The sequence below is a fragment of the Pogona vitticeps genome, chromosome 1, assembly GCF_051106095.1.
Source record: "Pogona vitticeps strain Pit_001003342236 chromosome 1, PviZW2.1, whole genome shotgun sequence".
In the NCBI taxonomy this organism is placed as follows: Eukaryota; Metazoa; Chordata; class Lepidosauria; order Squamata; family Agamidae; genus Pogona; species Pogona vitticeps.
This window is the reverse complement of record NC_135783.1, coordinates 73,546,753-73,570,795: the sequence shown is the minus strand read 5'-3', so window position 1 is coordinate 73,570,795 and position 24,043 is coordinate 73,546,753. Positions and strand designations below refer to the sequence as shown.

The 24,043-nt window shown below is 40.1% G+C and overlaps 1 protein-coding gene across 10 annotated transcripts in view; it reads left to right on the top strand.

Annotated features, from left to right (window-relative positions):
• The window catches only part of ESR1 (estrogen receptor 1), a 291,481-nt gene that overhangs the window by 27,233 nt on the left and 240,205 nt on the right, over positions 1-24,043 (top strand). For 4 of the 10 annotated variants that reach the window (XM_078383254.1, XM_020805139.3, XM_072995244.2 and 1 more), the window contains exon 2: positions 23,952-24,039. In XM_078383254.1, the coding sequence (XP_078239380.1) occupies positions 23,952-24,039 (88 nt within the window). Of the gene's footprint in view, positions 1-14,992; positions 15,059-20,264; positions 22,870-23,951; positions 24,040-24,043 lie in introns of those variants that run through there. The other 6 variants (XM_078383258.1, XM_078383257.1, XM_078383255.1 and 3 more) reach the window with 4 other exon arrangements.

Sequence of the window (24,043 nt, the reverse complement as noted above, 5' to 3'; positions counted from 1 at the left end):
TCATCATCATCATCATCATCATCATCATCATTATTTATTTATTTATTTATTTATTTATTTATTTATTTATTTTTATTTTGTTTTATGCTTATATGTGTGTGTAGATTCTTATTTTAGAAGGATATGGAAGCTCAAATTTCTTAATAGGGGCATATCTGAAAGATGCTTATGCCAATGATAAGCAAACCATTCCTGGCAAAATGTCTTCATGGGTGGATAGTCCAAAATATTCAGAACAATGAGTTTCAGTATGTCTCCTGAATAAGTTATCTGTAGTTTAATCTTTGGAAAGCTGGAGATTTGAGATCTAGTTGGGATATATATCTTCTTCAGCTGATTCAACCCTGAAGTAGGAAAGAGTTCAAGAGACTCTCAAAATGTAATTACAGTACAGTATATAAAAATATTGACTTCATCTGCAAACTGGGGACATTTTAATGAACATATCCCTTCATCCTACCAGGTATCATCCTACCAGGTATACTGTGGACAGATTTCCTCTTTAAAAACTCTACATCAAGAGAAAGAATTTTAGGTGTGACTAAGGAATACGACGCACAGAGAGAGACAAAGATGAGTTATAGTGTCAGTCATCTTGCTGCATTTGACCACTAATTTGACCTTAAAGATGATCATTGAGTACTTGAGAGTTAGGAAACCTACTTTCCTAATGTGATGCCAGCAGGAATTAGGAGACAGGAATATAGGAAGACATCTCTTACTGAGTCAAACCAGTGATCCAACTGGCTCAATATTGTCTCCCACTCAAATACTATCTATGGCAAATCCTACTTAGTTTTAGAACTCAGATGAGATTAGGTGTTCAGGGTGATATGGTGGACTCACAATAAGATATCTCTTTGTTTCTGAAAATTAGTAGCTCTTATGAGCTGCCCGAATAGGAGGAATCCTTAAGAGATTCATGTACCGGTGCTGTGCTGTCCCACTTCTCCATTCCTTCCTCAATACACTTATATATTAGTCGACTGAGCTCTAGGCAGGGTACAGTATATGGTTCACCTTCTACCCAATTCCTCCTCATGAGAGCCCAGAGAATAGGTCAGCCTGAGAGAGAAAGAGATGACGACGACCTTTACTTCCTCAGAACAAAAACCAGGTTTGGAACCCTAATCCAGTGAATCTGCCTATAGAAGTGAGCCAACTGTGTCAACAGTTGCAGAACATATCCTGTGTAGGTGGAAGGATACTCAGAGCAGCTGTAATCTTACAGTATCTGATCTATAACCTAGTTAAGCTTAAGTCTTTGGTTTTAAACAGAATAAATTGCTTTGACTTGAAGCACTGTTCATCCAATTTATTCAGACTAACTGATCCAGGAATAGTGACCTAACTCAGTTTTGTCTGGTAGCATAAAAAAAAAAAGCCTGAAGGGTTCAGGATTTGGAGAGAAAAATCAATGGTATATACCAAATAGAATCAGATGGATAAATAACTATGAAATTATGCAGTTCATTTCCATGTTACTGGCGGGTTGCTCTCTCTCTCTCTCTCTCTCTCTCTCTCTCTCTCTCTCTCTCTCTCTCTCTCTCTCTCTGTGTGTGTGTGTGTGTGTATGTATGTGCTCACTGCCTTACCAAAATTCTTAAGCAAAATAGCACATACATGTGCTCCTTCGTTTGTCGCTTAACCCATATCCACCCTTCTTCATTAGGAAGTTGTGAGGAAGAAAGTGCAGTCATAGGTAGAACTGTACAGTTAAGATCACCTGTAAGACCTATTTGGTTAAACCGGCAAAAGGAGAAACATGCTAACCACATCCATCTCTGTGCATTTCTGTCAGTATCCTCACCTAGAGCGAAATAAAGTCTCTTTTTTGGTAGAAGTGTTTCACATCAATCATGTTTAGAGAAAGCTCTCCATTTTAAAATATCACTGTGTGTAAAACCAGAGTGGAATAGTATGTACTGTAGCTTGTTTCCCCTCTTTATATTTCTATTTGGTTTTTTAAAGCCCACAGTTATCTTACTCCTTCCTACCCTCTTTAGATATTTGATTATTGTGTGTTGATTGTTAGTGATGACTTGAAGCTACATTTGTAAACTTCCTTTACTCTGACCCAAGAGATCAACTCTTTCACCACATATTTTAATGAATTGTCTTTTCACTTCTTCTGTCTTATTAATATTTTTCTGGCATTCATGCCTACAGAGGTAGCTGCCAGATTAGTTACAAGAAATCCATTACAATACCCTTAAGAGAATAAATACAGACAGCAGGCAACAAAGAAACAAACATAAAACACACAAATGAAATAAAACTCTTGTATTTCCTTCACTTCCATTCCCATCACATTGTTGTTTGACTGTGTAATTCCTTTTTAATTTGTAATAAAAATAGCTACAGCACAGGGATTTTAATGGAGGAATGTTATGTTCCAATAAAACACCATTAGAGAGATTTTTGAAAATGCAAATGATAAGAGGTAAGGAGGACAGGAAAAACAGAAACTTCAGTCCACAAAAGTTGTACATTTTTTAAATGGCCTGTAAATCATACTTTCATCTCTGCAACAGTGTTGTGTTTTTTATTAATTTCTTTTAATGGTTTAAAGTAGTAGGGACTTTTGCAAAAACAAAAATAAATTATGATATAAGTCAGCCATTCTCAACCTTTTTTTGCCACAGCCATAAACATAATATGAAAGAAGGCTGAATTAAGATTGTACAAGTTGCACAATGAACCTTATAAGCAGGTGTTAATAATTCCAGTTTGCGGCCCCTTTCAAATGTGCCAGAAGCCTCCCCCAGGGGGGGCATACAGCCTGCATTGACAATGGCTGATGGCTGGTGTAGGTGAAAGATATGAAAGTATGATTTACAGGCCATTTTAAAATTTACAAATTTTGTGGACTAAGACACTAAGATTTTGTGGGACATGACTAAATATATTAAGTAAACAATATGCAATGAAATGTACAAAATGTCAATCTAAGTTGAGGGTTCAGAAAAGACCTTTGGGTAGTGTGGGCGGCATATAAATAAATAAATTAATTAAATAATAAATAAAAGGGCACAGTGGAAACTACTGCAGTGCAGGCTTGTATCGCAGCATATTCTAACAATAAATGCACAGTGAATTGATAAGCAGCTATGCCCTAAACAGCTTGGGCCCTGGATACCTGAAGGACCACCTCCTTCCATATAAACCTACCCGGCAATTAAGACCTAGCCAGGGAGCCCTCCTGAAAGAGCCATCCCTCAAGGAGGTAAGAGGGATGGCTTGTAGACAAAGGGCCATTTTGGCAGCTGCCCCCAGACTATGGAACACCCTCCCAATTGGGATTTGCCTGGCACTGATGTTGATGACATTTCAGAGCCTGGTCAAAACCTTCCTGTTCCAGAAATAATACCAACTGTGGGTGCTGATGGCAATTTTTAGAACACTGTACAGTGGTGCCTTGCTTAACGGACGCTCTGTTTAGCGATGAAATCGCTTAGTGATGACTTTTTTGGAGCATTTTTGCGCTTCGTTTAGCGATGGTCCCTATGGGCAATTTTCAGTCTCCTCAGCATCGGTGGTTGGTGCATAAACTTGTATTGCTGTGATGTTGAAAGGTCTGCCTTAGATTCATATTGAAAGCATTCTATCATTTTTGAGATTGTATCCCAGTACAGCTTTTCCCACTCTTTTGTTGACTATGAGGGCTGCTCCATTTCTTCTATGGGATTCTTGTCCACAATAGTATATATGGTAATCATCTGAATTAAATTCGCCCATTCCCGTCCATTTTAGTTCACTGACTCCCTGAATGTCAATGTTTATTCTTGCCATCTCCGGTTTGACCACATCTCGCTTACCAAGGTTCATAGATCTTACATTCCAGGTTCCTATGCAGTAATTTTCTTTGCAGCATCGGACTTTCCGTTCACTTCCAGGCGCTTCCGCAGCTGAGTGTACTTTCGGCTTTAACCCAACCACTTCATTAGCTCTGGAGCTACTTGTACTTGTCCTCCACTCTTCCTCAGTAGCATGTTGGATGCCTTCCGACCTGAGGGGCTCATCTTCCAGGGTCATATATTTTAGCCTTTTGTTTCTGTTCATGGGGTATTCTTGGCAAAGATACTGGAGTAGCTTGCCAGTTCCTCCTCCAGGTGGATTGCATACAGTCCGAACTCTGCACTATGACCTGTCCGTCTTGGGTGTCCCTGCACAGCATAGCCCATAGCTTCTCTGAATTACGTAATCCCCTTCGCCACGACAAGGCAGCAATCTGTAAAGGGGACCTTAGAAATGGGGTGGCTTAATTTTGTTATGTATGAAATTAGTAGAGATGCCTGTGAAAAGTAGGACTGTGCACTGGCCTCAGGATGCGGTTAGAATATTTTTTAAAAAGGTATTTACATTAGGTTTTGCATGTTTAAAATTGATGGAAAACATACACATTCACTTGATGTATGTGGCGTTGTGGATTAATTTGACAGGGAGTTGTGGTTTTTTTCAGTTGCAGTGAGGTTTTTACTCTTTTTCAAATGAGATGTGGAGGACATCTAAAAGTAAACTTCTGCAGCCCAAACTGAGTGGAGAGAGGGCTGAAACACTCTCTCTCTCTCTCTCTCTCTCTCTCTCTCTCTCTCTCTCTCTCTCTCTCTCTCACACACACACACACACACACACACACACACACACACACACACACACACACACACACACACACACACACACACACACACACACACACACACACACAGAGTTGGAAAGGAAAGTAGAGATGTCTGTCTCCCTGTGCGCATGTCTGCTGCAAGGAAACTTCTGTTTTCATTTTTTCTTCCATGTGGCATTTTGTTCTTTTGCTATACCAGATGCAAGAAATAAAACAAAAATAAGAGACACAAGAGGATGCACACACACTGACACAAAAACCACACAACTACCATGTGACTTTAAACAGAATTAAAAATTCCTGATCGAGGACCCAATTTATTTCATTAATGTAACCTTGCTCTGAGAGAAATGAGGTACTTGTGAGGTACCTGTGTCAAGTCTGAAGTACTCACGTTAATTTGGAGGTGCCCCAAATTGAAATAAGCAGATCTTATTTAGTTCTCATATGGATTAGAATCATCTCAGACTACATCAGAAAAATCTTGCATTAGAGGATTAAAAATATTACTCTTTTAAAACAAAAGATATGTTAAAAGGTGAGGAGAGGAAAACAAGATGTAACAGAACCATGTGGTAAAGATTGTAGTGGCACCAACTGCTGAAAACAGAGAAGATGGACAGTTTCACATACACTTTGCTCCCGCATGAAGACAGAGATCCTCTCCTGCACCCTCTGATTCTTCGCAGTGTAGGAAGCCTCCGGAGCAATGTCAGCTGGGGTTTATATCCATATTATTTGTGCACACTGTGTTTTGCCACATCCAGCTTAGCTGCTTGCTTAGCATAGTGTAGATGGCTGAGGCTGTATTGCCTTTTTCCTTCTTATAGCTTACTTTTAACACTGAATGTGAGTGCACATTTGGTGTTTTTATTCCTGTGTTGCTTTAGCACAGTAAAATATGCCTGTGTTCCTTCTCCTCTCCACCTTACTATCTTTAGCGTCTATTTTTCCTAGTGCTGTTTGAGATATAGCACAAGTCAGCGGGCATACTGCCATGCCCCAGTTACTACCTTTAGCAACTGTTCCTGGCTGAGCAACAGGACTTTCCCCCCCTGCACTGCCAGTTCAGTTTGGAGACAGCTTATGGTGTTCTTCGGCTATTTTCTCTGTTGATGATAGAGCTCTCACTAGGTGGCTATTGTGCCACACCTGTACTGTACACTCCTGTACTGCAGTGAGTCCTGGACCCTTTGTGCACGGCAGGAGAGGAAGCTGAACACGTTCCATATGTGTTGCCTCCGACGGATTTTTGGTATCACCTGGCAGGACAAAGTTCCAAACAGAGTAGTCCTAGAACGAGCCGGAATTTTCAGCATGTACACATTACTGAAACAGTGACGTCTGCGTTGGCTTGGGCACGTCGTGAGAATGGCTGATGGTCGGATTCCAAAGGATCTCCTGTATGGAGAATTAGTGCAGGGAAATCGCCCCAGAGGGAGACCACAGCTGCGATACAAGGATATCTGCAAGCGAGATCTGAAGGCCTTAGGAATAGACCTCAACAGATGGGAAACCCTGACATCTGAGCGTTCAGCCTGGAGGCAGGCATTGCATCACGGCCTCTCCCAATTTGAAGAGACCCTTGTTCAGCAGGCCGAGGTGAAGAGGAAGTCGCAAAAGCAGGGAGCTGGACAGGGGTCAGATTGGATTTGTCTTCAGTGTGGAAGAGATTGTCACTCTTGAATTGGCCTCCTCAGCCACACTAGACGCTGTTCCAAGTCCTCCATATAGAGCACGTTACCATAGTCTTTTGAGACTGAAGGATGCCTAACTAACTAACTAACTGTGCCACACCTCATACAACTGAGCAAGGGAACTTGTATGAAGAGCATTCCTCTCCTCTGACCTGACCGCCAATAGAAAGGATGTCAATTCTGGCACTGAAGGATTGTGAGCATCATTAGCTTAAGAGAATGGAAAAGAAAAAGAGACAGAGAACAAGCAAAGTTTGAAGGTGGATGGCCCAAACTTGAAAAGCTACTTGTCTGCACTCTGGCAGGGTGAAACCTCCCTTTGATGCCTATTTATTTATTTATTCTTTGATTTCTACCCTGCCCCTCTAGACAGAGTCTACTCGGGGAGGCTTACAAACAATTATAAAACATCATAAAAATATAATCAAATAAAATCATCATTCTAATTATCAAAATATGTATAAAACAATCACATAATTGTATCAATAAATTAGAACTTCACGATGGAGGAAAAAACTAAAGAGAAAAGAGAATCAAGTGTTGACTGGAGGGAAAGCCTGCCTGAAGACCCAGGTTTTTAAATGACTCTTAAAAATACCCAGTGAGAGTGCCAGGGTGATTTCCGTTGGCAAGGTGTTCCATAATCGAGGGGCCACTGCCGAGAAGGCCCGGTTTCTTGTTCTTTCTTTCCGGGCCTCTCTCGGAGTTAGGCCCCTCAACCGTCTTTCCTGGTTAAAACGGGTGACTCAGGTAGATCCAAGTGGGAGAAGGCGTTCCGCCATGTATCAAGGTCCTAAACCATTTAGGACTTTATAAGTCATCATTAACACTTTGAAGTGGATGCGGAAACGAATGGGAAGCCAATGCAAGGCGACCAGAGTGGGAGAGATGTGCTGATGTTTTCTTGTCCCAGTGAGAAATCTGGCTGCCGCATTTTGCACCATTTGAAGTTTCTGCAACAACCTCAAAGGTAGCCCCACGTAGAGTGCATTACAGTGGTCTAATCTCAAGATTACGAGTGCATGGACCAGAGTGGTGAGCGCCCCAACATCAAGATAGGGATGCAGCTGGGCAATCTGCTACAGATGGAAATAGGCCTACCTTCTGGGAGTTCTCGGTCCACATACTGCTGAAGCCTACCTTGGAGGGTTTTGAGCATAACCTTGCTAGCGTGTGAGATGAGTGCAATTGTACGGTAGTTGGAGCATTCTTTGGCACTGCCCTTCTTTGGGATTGGGATGTTGATTGATCTTTTCCAGTCCTCTGGCCACTGTTGAGTTTTCCAAACTTGCTGGCATATTGAATGTAGCACCTTAACAGCATCATCTTTCAAGATTTTAAATAGTTCAACTGGAATGTCATCACCTCCACTGGCCTTGTTGTTAGCCAGGCTTTCTAAGGCCCACTTGACTTCACTTCTCCAGGATGTCTGGCTCAGGGTTAGCAACCACACTATCTGGGTTGTCCGAAATATCCAAATCTTTCTGGTATAATTCCTCTGTGTATTCTTGCCACCTCTTCTTGACGTCTTCTGCTTCTGTTAGGTCCCTCCCATTTTTGTCCTTTATCATGTCCATCTTTGCACAAAATGTTCCTCTAATATCTCCAATTTTCCTGAACAGATCTCTGGTTTTTCCTTTTCTGTTATTTTCCTCTGTTTCTTTGAATTGTTCATTTAAGGAGGCCCTCTTTTCTCTCCTTGTTATTCTTTGGAAGTCTGCATTAAATTTTCTTTAACTTTCCCTATCTCCCTTGCATTTTGTTTCCCTTCTCCTCTCTGCTATTTCTAAGGCCTCGTTGGACAGCCACTTTACTTTCTTGCATTTTCTTTTCTTTGAGATGGTTTTTGTTGCTGCCTCCTGTACAATGTTATGAGCCTCTATCCAAAATTCTTCAGGCACTCTGTCCACCAAATTGAGGTCCTTAACTCTGTTCTTTACTTCCACTGTGTATTCATAAGGGATTTGGTTTAGATTATACCTGAGTGGCCCAGTGGTTTTTCCTACTCTCTTCAGTTTAAGCTTGAATTTTGCTATGAGAAGCTGATGATCAGAGCCGCAGTCAGCTCCAGGTCTTGTTTTTGCTGACTGTATAGAGCTTCTCCATCTTTGGCTGCAGAGAATATAATCAATCTGATTTTGATATTGCCCATCAGGTGATTTCCATGTATAGAGTCACCTCTTGTGTTGTTGGAAAAGAGTGTTTGTGATGACCAGCTTGTTCTCTTGACAAAACTCTATTAGCCTTTGCCCTGCTTCATTCTGAACTCCAAGGCCAAACTTCCCTATTGTTCCTTTTACCTCTTGACTCCCTACTTTAGCATTCCAGTCCCCTAGAATGAGAAGAACATCTTTGGTGTCAGTTCTAGAAGGTGTTGTAAATCTTCATAGAATTGTTCAATTTCAGTCTCCTCAGCAATGGTGGTTGGTGCATAAACGTGGATTATTGTGATGTTGAAAGGTCTGCCTTGGATTCGTATTGACATCATTCTATCATTTTTGAGATTATATCTCATTACAGCTTTTCTCACTCTTTTGTTGACTATGAGGGCTACTCCATTCCTTCTATGGGATTCTTGCCCACAAAAGTAGATATAATAATCATCTGAGCTGAATTCACCCATTCCTGTCCATTTTAGTTCACTGATGCCCAGGATATCAGTGTTTATTCTTGTCATCTCCTGCTTGACCACCTCCAGCTTACCAAGGTTCATAGATCTTACATTCCAGGTTCCTATGCAGTAATTTTCTTTCCAGCATTGGACTTTCCTTTCACTTCCAGGTGAGTCCACAGCTGAGTGTCCTTTCGGCTTTGGCCCAACTACTTCATTAGCTCTGGAGCTACTTGTACTTATCCTCCACTCTTCCTCAGTAGCATGTTGGATGCCTTTCGACTTGAGGGGCCCATCTTCCAGCGTTGTATCTTTTAGCCTTTTGTTTTCTAATCATGGGGCATTCTTGGCAAAGATACTGGAGTGGCATTGTCATTTCCTACTCCAGGTGGATTGTGTTTAGTCGGAACTCTCCACTATGACCTGTCCGTCTTGGGTGTCCCTGCACGGCATAGCCCATAGCTTCTCTGAATTACTCAAGCCCCTTCGCCATGATAAGGTAGCAATCCATGAAGGAGTTTCTAGGTACTACATGCTTGGAAATGGTTACCTAACTCTTCCTCCTCAATGGGATTTGGGGACTCCGCCGTCCTGGCAGGGCATGCAGCTGTGCTAGCTCCATATGCTCTAAGTGATCTTGGCTGACATCTCACCTAAAAAGCACAGTGAAGATTCAGATTCTTGGATCATGAGCTCTGCAACCCAATGAGTTATACCAGCAGTATGGATTAACTGAGGAATATGAAATAGGTCTGTTTGAAATATTGGTATATGAACATGTTAAGTGCAAAAGCAATTCTTTGTGTCTAGGGAATATGATAGTCACTGATCTCCATTTATTGTTATCTTTTTTTTGCTGCCGTGCACAGTGCTTTCTGCCTTCACTGTGTGTGATTAAATACACAACACAGAACCTTGGTCTCTTGCAACCTTCCTTCAGAACGTCTATGGAAGGGAGACATCTTTCACAAATCATTGAAGTTGTTGCAGCTATATTATAATTATAACAAACATGACTGAAAAGAGCAAAGAAAAACAATCCTTTTAATGTCTTATTCTGGTGAAAAAGAACAGCAAATACTGTACAAACACAGGATCAAGCAGGGTGAAGTACTTGCAATGATAATTGCTTTGTACAGCAGTTTCTGCATAATAGGAGTCGGACACAGCAGTGACTTGAAAAAAAAAGTTTCCTAGAAGAATATTCAAATGGATGTGGTGGCGCAGCGGGCTAAGCCGCTGAAGCCTGTGCTGCAGGGTCAGAAGACCAGCAGTCGTAAGATCGAATCCACACAACAGAGTGAGCTCCTGTCACTTTGTCCCAGCTCCTCACCAACCTAGCAGTTCGAAAATATGTAAATGTGAGTAGATAAATAGGTACCACCTTGGTGTGAAGGTAAAAATGGCGTTCCCGAGTCATGCTGGCCATGTGACAAGGGAAACTGTCTTCGGACAAGCGCTGACTCTACGGCTTGAAAAATGGGATGAGCACTGCCCCCTAGAGTCGGACATGACTGGACTAAAAAAAATGTCAAGGGGAACCTTTACCTTTAGAAGAATATTCAATTTAAGGAGATGTACACAGCTTGAAATAGAAAGGGAAGATCTTTATTTTTTGCAAGAACAAACTGGGTATTTTCTCTGAAAAACTGTATATGAATGTATTTCAACCCAGATACTGAAACAAACTGGGTGGACATTTGCATTGAGAAAATGAAACTGATAGATTTTCAGGCATTTGTGAAGTGTCACTGGTTCCCTTCACGTTAATTGCATGGAGGAACTCTGTGCAGTCACAGGGCTGCAGGACGATACTGCTACCGAATCTCCTACCTCTCTGAAACTGCTGAGTTTTTTCCTCCAGCTCTTGATAACCACATGTTACAAATGGATGTTGCCAAAGTGCAAACGCTTCTGTATCTATAGGCTTTCATGTGTTCTGGAACCCTGCCTATTTGGATACTGTGTTTACCATTCCAGAACAGAGTTTATAAAAAGACTCTACTATGCAGTGCCACACTACTATGCTGCCATGTGTGTAGTATGATGCTCACCTTTGCTGTCTCTGATCTGCAAGTGAAGACCTTCTCCCTCCTGGGATTCCTACATTTACTTCTGTGGAGTGGGAAGTGCCTCTTTGATTACATATGAGGTTTTGGATACAAGTGACTGCTTAGAAATAAGTTCTAGTCACAATTCCAAAGGGAATAAATTCTGACCAATATGATTAGATGTTAAAGTCCCTGTCTTCTAAATGGAATACTGTGCCTGATTAGCTCCCTGTAAGATAACATTATTATCTGTAATAATATTATTCTTACCCCTGTAAGAAAATGAATGAATGAAAATGGGGTCATGAAGAGTCGGACACAACTTAACAACTGAACAACAACAAAAGATAATATTACTTATAATGGTAAAGGTACTAAAGATAGTAAGACAGAGGCACATTAAGGTGAGCTTATGTCAACGGAAGAGATTTGACATATTTCATCTAATCTGTGAAATCAATAGAACAAATCTCCATTTTGCAAAAGGAGCAAAGAAAAGCAAAACAGTAAGGTTTAGTGGCGTTTCTTACAGAGAATATGTTTGGATCCTCAAGAACCCATTCTTCACACCACAAATGTTGACCCTTGGATGCTTAAAACACCCGGGCTTTCACTGGATCATGTCATGCAAATCAATGTTGTTTACCTGATAAATAAAAGTTAAAGAAATCTACATCTCTGTATTTAATGGCTGTTCCAGTTTGTTCGTTTTAATCCATTGTTACTGACTGATAGATTTTTTTTACTAGCCTGAGGATATTGTTCTTGGCTACTGTGGTACTGTAAAAATGAAGAAACTATCTGCAGCAGATTTCTTGTGTTGCCAAGAAGATTTTAACTGCCTTTTAACTCTAAATAACTGTGATTACTTTGTTAGTCTTAGTAATGAAGAATTAATTATATCCTATCAATAAAGGTAGTACATGTTTCTTAATTGAAAAAGTAAACAAACATGGAAAATCTAGTAATCTTGTTCTGGCTCAGGATATCTTGCATTTTCCTTATCTTATCCTGACAGAAAATAGGATTATTGCTTTTACTGAAGCAGAAAAAGGCTTCCTTTTACTTCTCTGTGGCTGGAAACCTTTCCAGCTTTATTGTCACCAGAACTGCAAATTATTCTTTGGGGAAACATGCAATAAAACAATACCTCATGATGCATATGACAAATTTGTTGCATCCCAACTCATTAAGTTGAGAAACATTACTGAAAGCAACACTCAGATAAAGCTTAAGGAACTGTTTTAATGAGATTTAGAGGTTGAATGACTATGATATGAATGTTCTTTTTCCAATCAGAATGAGACAGACTTCACGTGACAGTATAAAAGTAGAAATAGGCTATAGCCCAGCTTTCCAATTAGAACTAGAGCTTGTTTTTCCTATTGTGAAGTTTTGCCGCTCTGCATGTTGTAGAGCAGCTTCTTTTTGGGAGGAGAGGGTGATTGATCCTCAGGAGGTAAAGAGTGGAGTAAGTAAATTGTACAGACCCAGCAGTGTTGGAGGAATGCACATTTGGAGGAATACTGTTTTATCATTTTATAATTATGACACTGGTTGGATAGTTCAGTGAGTCAAGCATTTGGCTGTGGAGCCAAAGGTTGGGGGTTCAGTGCCGCACTGTGCACCCCAGAAAAGCGAGCCTGTGTAGCTTTGGGCAAGCTGCACAGCCCTAGAAGCACCCCCTAGAAGAAGGAAATGGTAAGCTGCTTCTGAATACTTTCTACCTACTATACCCTGAAAAGAGTCACCATGTCAGAAGTTACTTGATTGCACAAAGTTATTGTTATTTATTGTGATGCTGGCAGCTTGTATGTTTCTACCTAAGAACCAACTTTAATTAACAATCTAATGCTAAAGGTACTAAAGGTGATTTGCCTGCCTGAATTCCTTACATTGATTATTAGAGTTGGGGGTATTTATATATGGATGTCCCTGTGCAGCTGGACATAACAAGGGTCCTCCCCTCTGAGGCTTGACCATTCACTCGCCTGTCTGCCACCAGCACTGGCTCCACTCCCCCTTCCAATCGCTCCGGAGCTCGCGGTCGGCTGTCCACTTCTAAGCCTGGCAGGGAGACTCATCTTCCCTTCTTCTGCCAGGAGTGGATAGCCAACCATGAGCTCCAGAGCGATCGGAAGGGAGAGCAGAGCCGGTGGCAGCAGACGTGTGAATGGTGGACCCTTGTTATGTCCAATTGTGTGAGGGTAATGATAGCATTTGGCTATCATTATCTAGATCAAGACAAATATATACTCTCAAGTAGTCCCACCAAATTCAGTGGGAGTCTTCTGAAAACCATGGAAGCTTGGAGCCAAGCAAATGAGAGTGGTTTTCTTAAAGTTGAAGGCCTTGATCCAATTCAGGGTGGGCAGAGTGAACAACACTGTTCCCACAGCTATCCTGGATTGCTTCCCTTCTTGCTTGCATGTACTCCAGCAGCTGCTTCTCGTTGTTGCCGCCTGGTTGGTCTCCTTTATTGTAGAAGCACTCCAAAGAGCCAGTGGGTTGTCAAGCAGGCCTAGACATGCTGTCGCTTCTGCGGAGAGTGAGACTGGTGGGGCAACAACAGCATTTGGAGTCTGAGAATACAGTATTATTGCTTCTTCTTCCCAGAAGCCTCCAACATGAGCTATTGTGTCAGTCGACTTGCATTAAACACTTTTGTTTTAAAAAGTGGTTATCTTACATAAAACAAGGATGTAACATTTAGAAATGTGAGTAATTAATGGTATGTATATATATATGTGTGTGTCTACTATATGTGCCCATGCTTATACACTCACATACCCCTTTGCCAGAATACTGTATGATATTAATCTACTCTGTGATGTTTATCTCTTATTTGGCAGAATGTTTAGAAATCCATCTGAGAACATTCTGAATAATCTGACTAAGAAATAGTGTCGAAATTAGAAGGTGTGGGTAACGTCACACCTGTCTCAGTTTATCTCAATGGAACATCAGAGAAGTCTGCAGGTTGGGATCCTTTAAATTCTCCCATTTCTATTGGAACCTTTGCATTTTGAATTTGAAGCAAAGGGACAATCTGCAATTCCACTCCCACTGGAGTCCAGGCCCTATCTTTGCTGCCTTTCTACAAGCAGACAAGGCTTTTCACTTCAGGCAGCTTTTCCCATATTGACTGGCTGTCTGAGAGGGTTTTTTGAATATATTGTTTTGAACGTGTTCTTTTGTATTGGTTCTGTTTACCATTTTAGTGTGGTAACTGTTTGATTCTTTAAAAATATTTGCATACTTATTGTTTTTAGTTTTTAAATATTGTCTTTTATTGATTTAAGCTACCTCGGGCCCTTTTAAGGAGAAAGGCAGGAAAACTATTTTAAATAAATAAATACAAGTAAATTCAACTGAACTGATTAAAAGTACTCAGGACTTTGCTTTGAGAACAAACAAGCAAGGACGTGCAATCCCTTTGTAAATGATTTCAAAATGTCATATTTTGTTATTCAAGGGGGAGATTTTAAAACTATTTTTTAATTGCAAACTATGGCTGAGACGTATTATCTTCTGAGAGATGGATACTTTATTTTGGAAAAGAACTTCGTAATTTACATCAAAATGATAACCAGCATTGGTAACACAAGGAACCGAAATGTGTAATACAGTGTGTTTTTCCTCTGCATAATTCTGAAGCAAAAAATACTTCCAGACATGCTGCAACACACAGGAGGCTGCAGAGGCTGATGGCTCAGAGATGCACACCTTATAATTATTCTTGATACAGTAGCTAGAGTAATGGTGTAGAAAGAAGAAAACTAAAATTGGCGATCCCAAGTCAGCAGAAGGTTGAAAACTAAGTGGCTAAAGATCAATAATGGCTGAAAGAAACTTCTGTTTTGATACAAGAAAACTGAACTCTGAACTACATAAAGTGCACTGCAGTGTAGTTCATACATTACGTCCAATATGTTTTAAAGTTCATTTCTTTTCTCTGTATTCTACTGCTTCAGTCTCCCACTGCTGAGGCTTTTCTATTTTAGTTGTTAAGGTCACATGACCTTCTCAGCCAATTACAGAAACAGAGAAGCCATGGAAAGTTCTTTCTGGGATAAAAGTAAGTCAACACACTTCAGTCTTTCCATGTCCTCATGCTCATCTTTTTATTGCTGTTCATACTTTCAGCACGCTAAAAACAACTCGAGTGCCCAGGAGAATAATTCAAATATTTATCTGAATGGTGTTTCTAATGTCACTTTATTTATGTCCCTTCTGCCTCTCCAATGCAATGTAACTGCTACTTTAAAAAGAGCAAAAAAGAAAGGAAAAGGAAAGGGAAAATCAACTGAATAGATTTCAATTGGTAATTGACACAGAAATGCCCCTTGAAGCATTTTCTCCCCCAGATCTTATCTAATAGCTTAGAATTTATTACTCGCCCGGGATTTCTGTGAAAGCAAACCCCTCCTCCTCTCTGACTATTCTGGGAGCAAAGGAGGAAATGATTACAATAATGATCACATGATCTACCCTTAACCAATTGAATATGCAGTTTCAGTCTTAAGACTTTTTTCTCACTGCCTTAGATACTGCTTTCAAAAAAGATCTAGTCTTAAATAGTTTTTGTTGCTGAATTGAAGTGGACATCAAAGAGGCAAGATGAGAATGATTCCAACTGGAGAATTTTTTAATGTTAATAAGATATTCCTTTTATGCAGGATGAATATAACAAAATTATATTGATAAATATAATAAAACTTGCATACAATTGATAGTATGTACAGGGCAATTTTGTATCAAGATGTTTCAGAATTGTTTGTCCAACTTTTTTCAGTCAGCTACTTTGTTTGATTAAATAACCTGGAGGGCTAAATGTGCATGCTTTTGTCAGGTAAGCAGCAGCCAAGGGAAGTCTGAACAGCATCATGTAGACCATGGATAATGCAGATGACTTGGCCACACTCTTGTCAGGGTATGCCCACTTCCCAAGGCTACCTAGCTGTTGTAATGGAGAAATGGCAACTTGTTCAGGATTTCAGGGCAGGAAGAGGAGAGGCTTTAACCTTAGATTGTCTAGTGATCCTGAATAGAGTTCAGATCAATGTTTCGTTCCCCGGTGCTTAGCAGTCCTGGCTGAGAACTCTATTGTTTTGTTTCTGCTAACAGTCAGGGGGAAACAGTGATCTTGATCCACATCAGCAATAGGGAGGGAAAAAAATTCCTTAATTAATTAATTAATTAATTAAGTAAGTAAGTAAGTAAGTAAGTAAGTATCTATGAAACTGCATATTCAATTAATTAATTCCTTCATTCAAGCCAGTCAATTTATATATTGCCCTATTAGTTAGTGCAAACAGTACTCTGGGTGGTTTGCAAAATTAAAACTGAAAACCCTTGAACCCCCACAAAATGCAGGTAAAGGTAAAGGTTCCCCTTGACAATTTTTGTCCAGTCGCGTTCGACTCTAGGGGGCGGTGCTCATCCCCGTTTCCAAGCCATAGAGCCAGCGTTTTGTCTGAAGACAATCTTCCGTGGTCACATGGCCAGTGCAACTTAGACATGGAACGCTGTTACCTTCCCACCGAGGTGGTCCCTATTTATCTACTCGCATTTGCATGCTTTCGAACCGCTAGGTTGGCGGGAGCTGGGACAAGCGACGGGAGCTCACTCCATCGCATGGATTCGATCTTACGACTGCTGGTCTTCTAACCCTGCAGCACAGGCTTCTGCGGTTTAGCCCGCAGCACCACCACATCCCTAATACAGGGGCACACAGACAGTAATTAAATGAAAAATATAAATACTGTAACCTTAAAAAATACAGTACTAGTGGAAAAAAATAACGCTGTCCAGGAGATAAAATTATTAAAGGCAGCTTTAAATAATTCCATCTTTAAGATAAGGAGAGAAGGAGCCTGTCGTATCTCTGTCAGAAACTAGGGATCACAACTGAAAAGGCACAATTCCTTATAGTCTTTGGCTTTCCTAGGTGTGGCCACTTTTAGCAGCATGGATTGAAAGAAAACAGAAAACTGAGTCTTGGTAATATTGGCATATCATTAGACAATATGAATATACTGTACGAAAACAGATTTGGGAATCTGGGCATATTTTGTTAAATGTAGGACTTAAAATTATTTAAATAAATTTTGATGTTAATTTTTGAAATGAAAAAATTGGAGGCTTATGCAAAAGCTTAGAGGTGCATATTTGCATGATTGAAAGTCCTGCTTTGAGTTCATCCCCTTAGCAATTACTTTCAAAATGTAAGAGGGTGAATTTTTTTTTGCCCAAATTCAGTTACTTGTCATGACAGGCTACCTCAACTCAGCAAAATGGCCTGTGAAAGAACCTCAAGTTCCTGTAAGAAACACTACCTCCAGCATGACAGCTTCATCACCATCATCACCATGTGCTGTCAAGTCAATTCTGACTAATGGCAACACTTTTCAGGGTTTCCAGGTAGACAGTACTCAGAAGTGGTTTCCATTCCCATCTTCTGGGGGTATCCTGGGACTGTACAGTTTGCCCAAAGGCCACACAGGCTGGCTTTATTCACTGGAGGCACTGTGGAGAATTGAACTCCCAACCTCTGACTCTGTAGCCAGAAGCCTAAACCACTGAGCAATCAAGCCAGATGGCAATTTCCAGTTTCCAAACACTTTCTTTGGGGACTGCAACCTGAGGAAGAAAAGCTCTATGAATGTTAATAATAAAACCTTTATTTGCATATCAAATAAACATAGTCAAGCTAGTTTGTTAGATTTCTGGATTCACTGGGAGCGTGAAACAAATAGATTTGTTTGAGGTCACGGCTTCTATGAACATGTGTGCATGTTTTCCAAAATATGTTCCCTCAATTTTTTTTAAAAAAGGGAGAGATTGGAATTACAGTGGTGCCTTGCTTAACGGTGATAATCCATTCCAGGAAAATCGCTGTTAAGCGAAAACATCATAAAGTGAAAAAAAACCTAATTGAAATGCATTGAAACCCCTTCAATGCGTTCCAATGGGGTCAAAACTCACAGTCCAGTGAAGATCCTCCATAGGGCAGCCGTTTTCGCTGCCTGTCTTGCGAGGAATCCGTCCCAGAAAACAGCGGGGAGCCATTTTGTTTACCCGGCAGCCATTTTGAAACCGCCGATCAGCTGTTTTAAAATCATCGTTTTGTGAAGAATCGGTTCCCGAAGCAGGGAACCGATCGTCGCAAAACAAACAAACAAACAGACCATTTAGACCATCGTTTTGCGATTGCAATTGTGATCGCAAAAAGATTGTCATAATGCGGTTTCGCTGTAATGCAGGGCAATTGTAAAGCGAGGCACGACTGTAGTGAAGATTGGCACTGGAAACCAAGATCAAAATAATCCATGTGTGTGAAAGAAATGTGGTATTGTGGGAGAACCTCACCGATACCACAGAAAGGCAGAAAAGTGGTTGCTCAATGAAGTCAAATTTGAACTCTCACTAGAGCAAAAATGAGTCAACTGAGGCTATCTTATCATATATATATAATGAAAATACAGAACTGACCAGACAATATGATATGATATGATATATTTTAAAATATTTTGACAATTGGACATAAAATCCTTTTTCCCAGCACAAACTCCTGTTTGGTCATGAAGGAGTTACAAATTTCTACTTCTGAGAGTCAGCTAATTGAGTCCTGACTGACAGAGTCAAAAGTTCACTGTCCCAGAGCAGGAGCTGACTTTCCCTTTGAAGACTTGTGTCAGAAATGTTTACTGAAAGTACTCAGGGTTGAGCAAACACAACTGCTTTGTGCTTTTGTAATGCAGAAATACTTTGAATATGCCTTAAATATTGTATGCTAATTCCCTGGAGATACATGGCAAAATATCCCCTTCTGAGCGACTGTCACTTTTCTTAAAGCAAGTCTGGTTTTTTCATTCTTCAAAGAATGTCCTCCAAACATCTCCCTTCAGAGACAGGAAGCTGCAGCAATGTATCTAATTCCAAATACTCTTGATGGTAAGCTTGTTCCACACATGCTCAATTTATAAGGAAGTCAATGCTTTACCCTTTTGAAGGGGCTTTTTTTTTAGGGTCAATCAGCATTTCAGCCTCTGCAGTCTGGAAACCTTCCAAATAATAATATAAAAAGAGCAGGTGGGGGCCAACCATTCACTTTCAAGACAAGCAAGATTGGTTTTTTCAATTTATTTGATCTGTTTTAAATCTGTGCTGATCCACAGTCCAGTTTCAAAGTTCTAAATTTATGTTAGGGCTGCTCCCGTTTTTAAAACAGCGGTAAAATGTTGATTTGATCTCCCAACACAAACACATTGCATTCTCATGCAGTGATAATGTAGGATTTTTTGTTGTTGTTGTTTAATTGTTATGTCGTGTCCAACTCTTCATGACCCCATTGACCAGAGCACACCAGGCCCTCCTGTCTTCCATTGCCTCCTGGAGTTTGGTCAAAATACAATCATATATGTTGTTGTTTAGACATTAAGTCATGTCCAACTCTTTGTGACCCCATGGACCAGAGCACGCCAGGGCCTCCTGTCTTCCACTGCCTCCCAGAGTTTGGTCAAATTCATGCTGGTAGCTTCGGTGACACTCTCCAACCATATCGTCCTCTATCGTCCCCTTCTCCTCTTGCCTTCACTCTTTCCCAACATCAGGGTCTTTTCCAGGGAGTCTTCTCATGAGATGGCCAAAGTATTGGAGCCTCAGTTTCAGGATCTGTCCTTGCAGTGAGTTAGCTAGACAGTCTTAAATTGATTTGTCTCTGATGACAGTTCTTCTTGCTGTTGCTCTTTTGTTATTACAGTACTTTGAACAAAATTGAACTGCATTCCTATCTATCTATCTATCTACAGTGGTGCTCCGCATAGCGATGATAATCCGTGCAGCAAAAATCGCTGCAAAGCGATTTCGTCACTATGCGTTTTAAAAAAGCCCATAGGAATGCATTAAAACCCCTTCAATGCATTCCTATGGGCTGCAAACTCTAATTGCCTTAGAGAGAGAACAGAGGAGTCGACAGCAGATGTCAGAGCCAGCGGAGCCTGCTGACAACACCCCGAGAGCTCTTTAACTTACTTAGCATGATTACATAGTATGTTATGAGAGAGACAGATAGGATACTAGTTACCTAATCGTAACTAGGATTGGCTAAAATGACCCTTTGATCTTATGCTCTACCTCTAAGCAAAAGGGCAGAATAAGGGGTTATCCCACCTGCTGCCAGCTGCTGCTTCCTGCCAGGAGTGTATGCACATCACTGGAACAGAATGCAGCTACAAGGGAGCCACAACCTTTAAGCAGAGGTTTCCCACACCTAAATGGGGTGAATAAAGCAGGAGATGGCTGAAAAATTATCACTCATTTCCTACATTCCAAAAAGCTTCTAAATTTTATCTGCACTTCAGATAAGAGCAAAACACATGATAAAAGAAAACCCAGAATAAGAGAAGAGATACTTCCTTCCATAACAAGCCCACGTAGTCAAACAAAACATATGCAGACTGTGGAGCCAGTGACTGAAACCTAGAGCCTGCACATTCTTCCATGTGAGAGCTGACTTGGCATTAGAAGAATTAAGTCATTATTGAATCAGAAATATGGACTTCATAAAAGATGGAGATGATTTAAAATATTTTATAAAAAGTGGTCATTGAGGGTGTTGTCATTTTTTATCTTGCCTCCTAACTCCACATGAAGTGATGAAACACAACATACAGCCCAATACGTGCTGTAAGCATAGTTTGATTTTAATTATTCTTTCTGGAAGTTTCTGAAACCTTGACAAGGCATGCATGTAATAAAATTTTAAATCAATCTGTTCTGAATCTTTTCATTTCTCAGTCTGAGGGAACTTAGTGCATGAAATAACTCATATTTCTGAGCCATTTTTCATTTTCAAGTTACTGCAGTATCATTATTTGCCTTAGGAGGTGGTGAGCTCTCTAATGCTGGAGATATTCAAAAGAAAATTAGACTACTACTATCTGTCAGATATACTTTGATTTGGATCCCTGTATTGAGCAGGGGTTTAGATTCAATGGCCATATAGGCCCCTTCCAACTCCATTATTTTAATTTTTGTAAACTGTGGCTCACCACTAAATGGCTGATGATAGATAGATAGATAGATAGATAGATAGATAGATAGATAGATAGATAGATAGATAGATAGACAGATAGACAGATAGACAGATAGATAGATAGATAGATAGATAGATAGATAGATAGATAGATAGATAGATAGATAGATAGATAGATAGATAGATAGATAGATAGATAGATAGATAGATAGATAGATAGATAGATAGATAGGAATCCAGTTCAATTTTGTTCAAAGTAATAACGGAAGAGCAACAGCAAGGAGAACTGTCATCAGAGACAAATCAATTTAAGACTGTCTAGCTAACTCACTGCAAGGACAGATCCTGAAACTGAGGCTCCAATACTTTGGCCATCTCATGAGAAGAGAAGACTCCCTGAAAAAGATCCTGATGTTTGGAAAGAGTGAAGGCAAGGGGAAAAGGGGGCGACAGAGGACGAGATGGCTGGACAGTGTCATTAAACCTACCAACATGAATTTGACCAAACTCCAGGAGGCAGTGGAAGGCAGGAGGGCCTGGCGTGCTCTGGTCCATGGGGTCACAAAGAGTCAGACACGACTTAACAACTAAACAACAAAAGCTAACCAGACAAAGTTCTCCAAAACACTTAGAGCCTTACCTGTCTGACATGCAGAAAGAAGGTGGCAGCTACTCTAGGGAGATACTGTTCAGTAAATTCAGGGCAACCACAGGGAAGTCTTGCATCTTGCTGTTTTCTTGTCCTAAATTGAGAGATGGTGGAATAAGACTCTCGAAAGTCTTTGGCACAAAGTGTACATTGAAGCAGTAAAGCCTATGTAATGGCTGTAAGGGTCCTGTTTAGAAGAATGTGTAGCTTGGATATAACCTGTCACTGTTAAGCCATATTCCTTGACAGCACCACAACATCACTAACCATCAGTAGTGTGCACAGGGAGTGATAGTGTGACAGGTAAATCAGAAAGGTCTTATACTCCCCAGACAACTAGCATTGATTCCATATAGTCTTCTTTCAAACTCATTTTGTTAACAGGCACTGGTCTTAAAGAAGAAAAATAGTTTGTTAATGAAATATACAATGTGGTGTCTCAAAAACTTTGTTTTTAAAATTAAAACACTCTGGCATGCTTATAGCGACCAAGAAGGCATGCAAATATAACAAACACCAGAAATACATCACAAAAATAAAACAGAACTAAACACAATAACAAAAGTATTGTGACAACTCAAAGACTTATTTCATATTTAGATACCGTTTTATATGCAGATATAAAAGTGCAAGGATTGGAGACCCACTGCAGATATTGGACGCAAGCCCAAAAAGGAAATGTTGAAGTAGCAATGGGATTTAACATCAGTAATGAGCTCTGAGAGTGCAGACTACACAAATATTCTGCCATGGGTAGTATAGGAATCTGTCTGGCATAAGTTGTCCTTCAGCTGCAAAAATGCTGAGAAGTAGCTTGCATGGTTTTAATCACCACCTGATTCTGTGGCCAATATATAACTAACTATTTTTTCCATAAGATAGCAAAGAAAATGGCTTATTGATATATGTGGTGAGCTAGTAAACTTTCATCTTTATTTAAGCATTTAGCAACCTCTGAAATTTATAGAGTAATTTACTTCTGCTCTTTGCCTCTTCTGTCTCCTACTGCAATTTCCTTTTTTGTGCAACAGTCACTTTCAGATCAATAACAGAGTATCCTGGGTGGTTGAAGTGTTCTGAAACTGATTTCATCAGATTTGTGTCTATTTATTTTCTTGTATATAGATAGTCCTGTTTGCCCTGTGTAGAATGCAGAGGTCAGCTGCTGATAGTTGCTATACCAAATCTACAGTTTTCAAAGGTAGCTGGATTCCATTTCCCTTTCCTTCTTAGAATACGTAATTTTTTTAGAATGTACATTTTATTGGAGGAAACAAATAGAGCAGAAATTCCACCCATAAAATTATTTCCCACTACAACAGCTGATAGAACTGGATAGCAGGGCAGATCCAGCCGTACTTCTATGTGTTTTGAAACATTTCTCAGTTTAAAGCCCTCATGAGCATTAAAGTCAGCAGTGGACAGCCTTCTCTTGGCTCCACTACTTTCACAAGTATGTTTAGTGAGGACTCAAAAGAGCGCTTTTTCTGCAGCTACTCCTGGACTGTGGATCTCCCTTCATCGGAAAGTTTGGCTGGCCACTTCTCTCCTTTCCCTTTGCCAGCGATTGGAAATCTAACTCTTTAGGGAAGAGCCTTGGGGAGTCAGCAGGCAACTGAAGTGGAGGCTATTACATAGTCTTTATGTAATATTTTAAAATATTTGTGTGTTGTAGTTTTAAAATTTAATTAGTATGCTTTTAATTATTTGTGGCTTTAAATATTGGCATATCAGACAATTAGGCCATTCACCCACCAACTCCCCCATCCTGCCTATAAAATGCAATAGTAAAAAAAGTAAATAACTAAATAATTACCCATTTGCTGATTTTTCATGGCACTCAGATCTGCTGCCTAAAGTCACTGCCTCACTTTGCCTAAGGGTAGGACCAGCCCTAATATGTGTTTTGAAATATTCTGTTTATTTACACATTTCAGCCTTATGCTGAAATATGCTAACATATAATATATAATACCTTCTCCATGTGATTGTTCCATGTGTGTGCAGGGCACAAATATATGGAAGATAATGTGGTAAAAACATGTTTTAGATCCATTCCAGAACTTGGAAGTATTACTTTTTAGAGCTGAAACTCAGAGAATTTTCCATTCAGCATGATGTCCAATGACCACTATGTCTATGAGGAGAGAGCAAGCTTTTATAAGGACCAATCAGAAACAGTGTTCATCACTGAAAGAAATAAAAGTAATGAGATTAAAGAAATCCTACTCCTCGACACAAAGGTTCAGAATATTTTATCTATGCATATGTTTCCGATTGCAGAAAAATATCATAATTGGGCTGAGGAAGAACGGGATAAACCAAACAACAGGAAGAACTGAAAAAAGAAGATACTGTACATCAGTTTCAGGTAT